Source organism: Otolemur garnettii, unplaced genomic scaffold, assembly GCF_000181295.1.
Source record: "Otolemur garnettii isolate 467f Iridium unplaced genomic scaffold, OtoGar3 scaffold00011, whole genome shotgun sequence".
NCBI lineage: Eukaryota > Metazoa > Chordata > Mammalia > Primates > Galagidae > Otolemur > Otolemur garnettii.
Window position 1 is genome coordinate 36,209,875 of NW_003852406.1, and position 7,961 is coordinate 36,217,835.

The 7,961-nt window shown below is 39.4% G+C and overlaps 1 protein-coding gene and 1 pseudogene across 1 annotated transcript in view; one reads left to right on the forward strand and one right to left on the reverse strand.

Moving 5' to 3' along the window:
- Nucleotides 1-1,278, reverse strand: part of LOC105886470 — a 5,174-nt pseudogene extending 3,896 nt beyond the window's left edge.
- Nucleotides 1-7,961, forward strand: part of SEC11A (SEC11 homolog A, signal peptidase complex subunit) — a 46,819-nt gene that overhangs the window by 20,644 nt on the left and 18,214 nt on the right. Inside the window, exon 2 of the mRNA XM_003784611.2 lies at nucleotides 2,148-2,257. Within this exon, the coding sequence (XP_003784659.1) occupies nucleotides 2,148-2,257 (110 nt within the window). The remainder of the gene's footprint in view (nucleotides 1-2,147; nucleotides 2,258-7,961) is intronic.

A 7,961-nucleotide genomic window follows, 5' to 3' on the forward strand; every position in this document is an offset into this window, starting at 1 on the left:
AGACAGAGTCTCAATCTGTTGCTTAGGCTGGAGTGCCATGGCATCAGCTTAGCTCACAGCAACCTTAGACCCTTGAGCTCAAGGGATCTTCCTGCCTTGGCCTTCTGAATAGCTTGGACTACAGGCATCTGCCACATGCCCAGCTAATTTTCAATTTAGTAGAGACTGGCTCCCTAGTAGAGTTCAGGCTGGTCTTGAACTCCTCCTGGGCTCAAATGATCCTCCTGCCTCAGTCTTCCAAAGTGCTAGGACTTACAGTGTGAGCCACCGTGCCGAGCCTATATATCTTTTTTTTAAATAACAAAAATGAGCTCACTGGCTTAGCACCTGTAGCTCAGCGGCTAGGGTGCCAGCCACATACACTGGAGCTGGTGGGTTTGAACCCAGCCTGGGCCTGCCAAACAACAATGACTGCAACAGAAACAAAAAAATAGCCAGGCATTGTGGCGGGCACCTCCCTCCTAGGGAGGCTGAGGCAAGAGAATCACTTAAGCCCAAGAGTTTGAGATTGCTGTGAGCTGTGATGCCATGGCACTCTACCAAGAGCAACATAGTGAGACTCTGTCTCGAAAAAAAAAAAAATGAGCTCATGTTGTACATATTTTTGAAACTTGGTTTTTCACTTTAAAGTATATTCTGAAGGTTTTTTTTAGGTCCATATTTTCAGTCCTGCATGTAAGGTTCACTATAATTGGACTTTAATATGCTTTCTCAGATTTTTACAAGTCCATTCTCTCTCTCTTTCGTTCTCCCTCTCTTTCTTTCTTTTTTATTTTTTTCTTGTTTCTTAGAAAAAAAAATCTCTCTCTGTTGCCTAGGCTAGAGTGCAATGACATCATAGCTCACAGCAACTTCAAACTCCTGGGTTTAGGCCAGTCTTCTCCCTCAGCCTTCCAAGTAGCTGGGACTATAGGCACCCACTGCTATGCCCAGCTAATTTCTCTGTTTTTAGTAGAGACAAGGTCTCACTCTTGCTCAGGCTGGTCTTGAACTCCTGAGCTCAAGCAATACACACACCTCGGATCTCCCAGTACTTTCTAGCCTCAGCTTTTTTGGTTTTGATGATTGTTTTTCTTTTTTAAGACAGAATCTTACTTTCTCACTCTCAGTAGAGTGCTGTACTGTCACAGGTCACAGCAACCTCAAACTCTTGGGCTCAAGTGATCCTCTTGCCTCAGCCTCCCGAGTAGCTGGGACTACATGTGCCTGTCACAACACCCGGCTATCTAGCCCCAGCTTTTTTGATTCTTTAAATTACATGTCTTTGTTTGTAGTCATCCCGTCTAATTTTATCCATTTTTTAGTCGTGGCCTAACACAGTTAGCTCACATTATTTCCCTTACTTAAAATGCCTTTCTGGTATTGTATCTGCTCATTTAAGTCATGGAATTTTAAAATTTATAGAGTAGTGGAAATTTAGTAAGTTAGGCTGACCTTTTAGTCTTGACGATGTTACTATTAAGGGTATGGGACTTTGGTGAAGTCTGTTCTCTCTAAGACTAAGTTTAAGTTCCTCAACTAAAAAGTGAAGGAATTAAATGTCATCGACTATCTCATGATTATCAAGGGATACTTACTGTAGAAAATTAAGTACTAGAGGCCAGGTGCAGTGGTGCACACCTTTAATTCCAGCCCTTTGGGAGGCCAGAGTGGGAGGATTGCTTGAGCCCAGGAGTTTGAGGTTGCAGTGAGCTATGATTGTGCCACTGCACTCCAGCCTGGACGACAGAACAAGACTCTGTTTCTTAGAGAAAAAAAAAGAAAGGAAGGAAGGAAATTGAGTACTAGAGGATTTCAAGAGCAGAGATATGTAACTGTCAGCTAGTAGATAGCATAGGTATGATTAAATTTAAGCTGAATGATTGCGAGACCTAACTGAAATAACTTGTTTGAAAGGTTATGAAACCAATATGTTATTTATAAATGTTACTGATATTTTAACAAACAAAATAGAGCATGCTCTATTTTGAAAGGAGGACTGTTCTAGTCTGCTGATAGTATAATAATTATTACAGTACATTAAAAAAATGTAAGAAATTTAATTGCCCTAATAGTGTTACTTGAAACTTTTAAATTGATACTACATTCATTTGCTTTCCTGAGTGGAGATAATAGTGGATCTTACTTCTTTTCTTTTGTTCTTACAGCTGTATTACCAAGTCCTCAACTTTGGAATGATTGTCTCTTCAGCACTAATGATCTGGAAGGGGTTAATGGTAATAACTGGAAGTGAAAGTCCAATTGTAGTGGTGCTCAGGTAAAAACTTTTCAGAGTATAGAATTACATGGCATTACTTGGGAGAAAAATCGAGGTATTGAATAACTGGTATGTCTGTTCCTTAAAACTACTCTTTCCCAGAAGAGGGCCTAGAAGGAAATTAGTTACTACTTCTCAAATGTGAGAGATTCTCACTTTGTTAGGCACTTCTACTCAGAACTCCAGGGTCCACGACCTTTCTCTAAAAAAGTTACTATATGAGCTTTATTTTTGGCTCAACCCTTATGAAAGTGTTTTGTTGTCCTTTATTTTCCTGAAATTCTTCTGTCCTCTTCTATTTCTCATTTTGATACATCAGGCCTGATATTTAGTTGGTTGTTCATTAGATTTTATAGTACATCAGTAAATTAAGAATGTTATTGTTGTATGTTCTCAATGTCAGTACAAAAGCATCACTAATTATTTATATGTTTCCTGACCTTTAAATATTCTAAATAGGCTTCAGGAATTTTGAAGGTACCATCTCTTAAGGTGATAAATATATATAGTGCTGAATTTTTTTCTATCATGCTTCTTTCTCTTTGTATTCATACTCGTAGTACTTTAGTAACTCATTTTTAGAGAATAGCCACTTAGGTATTTAATTGAATTATTGTAGTTCTGTTTTATTTTGGTATTCATTTTGCAAGTCATCTCAAATCCTTCCTAGAAGATAATGGAGCACAAATATAAAATAGATCAAATTGTTAACAATATCTACAGACTAAATAATGGTGCTTTTACTCTTTTTATTAACCACTTTATTGAGGTATGATTGACGTACAGAAAGGTGTTCATATATGATGTATACAACTTGGTAGGTTTGGAGGTAAGCATATACCCCTGACACCGTCACCACAGTCAATGCCATAAATATATTTATCACCTTCAAAAAATTTCCTCTCACCCTCTATTTTTATAATAAAAATACTTAACATTATTCTACACAATACAAATTTGACTCTTTCATTGTTATACTCTGATACAGTTCCAGCTCCAACAAGAGGTTGGAAGCATTGGGTCTTCAGTTTCTTGCTTTTACTTTACTTGTACTCTTACTCATACCTTAATTCTGTCTCCATTAATAATCAAATGGATTAGCCAGGCATGGTGGTGAGTACCTGTAGTCCCAGCCACTTGGGATGCTGAGGCAGGAGGATCACTTGAGCCCAGGAGTTTGAAACTGCTGTGAGCTACAGTGACACCACTGAACTCTACCTGGGGTGACAGAGGAAGACCCGATCTCTAAAAATAAAAAAAAAAAAAAAGAAAATGCAGCTGTAATTTTAGCAGTGCAAAGAAATAAAATGTATGTGCTGGGTATTATGGCTATGACTGTAATCCATCACTATGGAAAGCTGAGGTGAGAGGATCACTTGAGGCTGAATTCAAGACCAGCCTGGCCAACATAGTAAAATCTTGTCTCTACAAAAAATAAAAAAAATTAGTCAGCCAAGATGGTGCATGCTTGTAGTCCTAGCTACTAGGAGCACTTGAATCCAGGAGTTTGAAGTTCAGTGAGCTATGTTCGTGCCACTGCCCTCCAGCCTGGATGACAGAGTGAGACCTTGTGCCTATCTCTTAAAAAAAGAGAGAGAGAAGCTGTGCATTTAAAGCACTGCTTTGGAAATATAGAAACTTGCATCTCAAACTCTTTCATTGTTCAGCTATAACCTTGGGCAAGTCACATATGCATTGAACCATAGTTTCCTCACCTTTATTTTTATTTTATTTGTTTATTTTTTTTGAGACAGAGTCTCATTATGTCACCCTCGGTAGAGTGCTGTGGCATCACAGCTCACAGCAATCTCAAACTCCTGGGCTTAAGCGGTTCTCTTGCCTCAGCCTACCATGTAGCTGGGATTTCAGGCGCCTGCCACAATGCCCGGCTATTTTTTGGTTGTCGTTGTCATTGCTGTTTGGCAGGCCTGGTTTGGGCTCGAACCTGCCACCTTCAGTGTATGTGGCTGACACCCAAACACAGTGCCTGAGCTACAGGCACTGAGTCTACAGTTGTCATTGTTGTTTAGCAGGCCTGGGCCAGGCTCTAACCCACCAGTTTCGGTGTATGTGGCCAGTGCCCTACTCACTGAGCTAGGGTGCCAAGCCAGTTTCCTCACCTTTAAAATGAAGGGTAACCCTAGATGATGTCAGAAGACCTTTCCAGTTCTAAAATTTTATGGCTGTCAGTTTCAGATAGTTTGAATTTAGTTTATAAAGTATTCAAACAGTAACAGGAGAAGCTACACTAATTGGCACTTAGGAGAAAAGGTATAGAGAAGGGGACTAAAGAGCCTCTTCCAGAGATTCTTCGGGGATTATTGTAGATTTAGGTCAGATTAGAAGAGGCTATGGTTGAGAGTATAAGGAACTTTCTTTAGGCTGGACATGTTAGTTCACACTGGAAGGCCAAGGTGGGTGGATCACTTGAGCTAAGGAGTTCAAGACCAGCCTGACTAAAGATCAACCTCTCTACTAAAAATAGAAAAATCAGCTGGCTATAGTGGTGCTCACCTGTAGTCCCAGCTATTTGGGAAGCTCAGGCAGGAGGATGGCTTGAGCCCAAGAGTTTGAGGTTGCTGTGAACCATGATACCATGATGATGCCAGGGCACTCTACCCAGGGTGACAAAGTAAGACACTGTCTTAAGAAAACAAAAAACAACCAAACCAAAAAACCAAAACAACCTAGAAGGAGGAGCTTTCATTAGAGAAAGATAATTTATGTGATTGGCTGGTTAGGTAGTTTTTTTTTTTGCAGTTTTTGGCCAGGGCTGGGTTTGAACCCACCACCTCTGGCATATGGAGCTAGCGCCCTACTCCTTTGAGCCATAGGCACTGCCCCGGTAGATTTTACCTGGTCAGGGTTTTCAAGGAATGTATTTTTACCTGGAATAAAATATGCCTCAGAGGGCTTAGGCCAACTGAGAATCTGCTCTTTGGACTTTTATGAAGCCTTGGAGGTAAAGATAGAAACTCATGTTATTTATTTTCACATAAATTATTTTATAAATTTCAGAAATTTTTAAAACTAATTTTTTGACTGGGTATGGTGTTTCTTACCTACAATCTTGACACTTTGGGAGGCTGAAGTGAGAGGATTGCTTGAGACCAGGAATTCAGGACCAGAATGAGCAACAAAGCCAGAACCTATCTCTACAAAAAAAAAATAAAAGAAAATGAGCTGGGTATAGTGGTGCGCCTGTAGTCTCAGCTGCGGCTGGAGGATCCTTGGGCCCAGGAGTTTGAGCTGACAATAGATATAATAATGCTGCTACTGTACTCCAGCCTGAGTAACAGAGTAAGACTCTGTCATTTAAAAATATAGCCCCCAAATAATTAAAACCCTGAATTATTTTTTCCTTTATGGAGCTGAAGTCAAAAAATACTAAAATAAAATGTTTTCTGTATAACTTATAAAATTTATCATGTTTGATGTATTAAACTTAAAAGTATAAATAGGTAATAATAAAAAGCAAACTAGTATAAGAATTTATTTGTTTGTTTTGGTGACAGAGTCTCACTCGGTCACCCTAGCTAGAGTCCAGGGGTGTCACCATAGCTCACAACAACCTCAAACTGGGCTCAAGCAATCATCCTGCCTCAGCCTCTTGTTTAACTGGGACTATAATCGCTTGCCACCATGCCTGGCTAATTTCTCTATTTTTTGTAGATAATAGTGCCTTACTCTCACTCAGACTGGTCTGGAACTCCTGAGCTCAAGCATTCCTTCTATCTCATAGTAATTTATTTAATATTTAAAATGTTTTCTCCAGTTTATTTCCTTAGTAGTCCTCACACTATATGTTTTTGTTTCTTTAATTGCCACCTATATCTGAATTCCTAAATCTTTTTATTTTTTGTTCACAGCTTTCTTTTTTTTGACAGAGCCTCAAGCTGTTGCCCTGGGTAGAGTGCTGTGGCATCACAGCTTATAGCAACCTCCAACTCCTGGGCTCAAGTGATTCTTCTGCCTCCACCTCCCAAGTAGCTGGGACTACAGGCGCCCGCCACAATGCCCGGCTATTTTTTGGTTGTAGCAGTTGTTGTTTGGTGGGCCCAGGCTGGATTCAAATCCCCCAGCTCAGGTGTATGTTGCTGGTGCCTTAGCTGCTTGAGCCACAGGCACGGAGCCTATCCACAGCTTTCTTTCCTGAATTCTAGACTCTTGTTTTTACCCTAAACCAGACATTCTCTATATGGATGTTGACCAGAAACTTAAAACTCTACATAATAAAAACAATATTTACCTCCTTTTTTTCAAAACCCCCCCTTCTCTATGACCTACATTGCCATCTCCTTAGTTGCCAGTGTTAAAGACCTAGGAATCATTCTTTTTAAAATGTTTTAAATTGACACATAATAATTATATACATTTATGAAATACATAATTATGTTTCATTAGATATATAGTGATCAGATCAGGGTAATTAGTATATCTTTCATCTGAAACATTGATCTGTTCTTTATGTTAGGAACATTCACAACAAGGAAATGTTCAATCCTAGCTGTTAGAAACTGTATAATGTATTTTTATTTTATTTTATTTTTTTGAGACAGTCTCACTATGTCACCCTCAGTATAGTGCCATGGTGTCATAGCTCACAGCAACCTCAGACTCCTGGGCTTAAGTGATTCTCTTGCCTCAGTCTCCCAAGTAGCTAGGACTATAGGTACCCATCACAACTCCTGGCTATTTTGTTATTGTTGTTTGGCAGGCCTGGGCTAGATTTGAACCTGCCAGCCCCGGTTTACGTGGCTGGCACCCTGACTGCTGAGCTACAGGCGCTAAGCCAGAAACTATACAATGTATTGTTAACTGTTGTCATCCTACAGTGCTTTAGAATATTGGAAATTATTCCTCCTGTCTAGCTTTAATTTTGTATTTTTAAACAAGTATAGGAGTCATTTTTGATTCTCCCTTCTGGCATGCCCAGTTGGCCTTCAAATTTATTTCTTCCTCTCTCTATTCTACCCTTTTATAGTTGTTCTTCCTACTGTTTTCTGTTTCAGGCTGTCATCATTCCCTGTCTGGGCTGTTACACTGACCTCCAGAAAAATGCTTTTATAGCCAGGTGTGGTAACTCAGATCTGTAATCCTAGCATTCTGGGAGGCTGAGGTGGATGGATTGCTTGAGCTCAGGAGTTCGAGATCAGCCTGAGCAACAGCGAGACCCCATCTCCACTAAAAACAGAAAAATTAGCTGGACATGGTGGAGTACCCTTGTAGTCTAAGAGAAGAACCTTAGGCTTCAGCCCAGGAGTTTGAGATTGCTGGGAGGTATGATGACACCATGGCATGCTAGCTTGGGCAAAGAGACTTTATCTCAAAAAAATGCTTTTATTATTATTTTTTTTTGCAGCTTTTGGCCAGGGCTATGTTTGAACCCGCCATCTCTGGCATATGGGGCTGGTGCCCTACTCCTGTGAGCCACAGGCACTGGCCCCAAAATAATGCTTTTATAATCAGAAAAAAGTTAATATGTTTTCATTATACAAAATATTGAAAACACAAAAATAACTAGGTGAAAACATGTCACTCATAATTCTAAGATATAATCACTATTAACATTTTAGTTTTTTATGTTTTTTTACATAATTGGAGTAATTTTATATATACATCTTTTTATTTTTTCTTCTTATCATTTGCTTTTGTTCATGTTTACAGAGTTTTTTTTGGTTGTATTTATTTCCTTTTTTTTTTT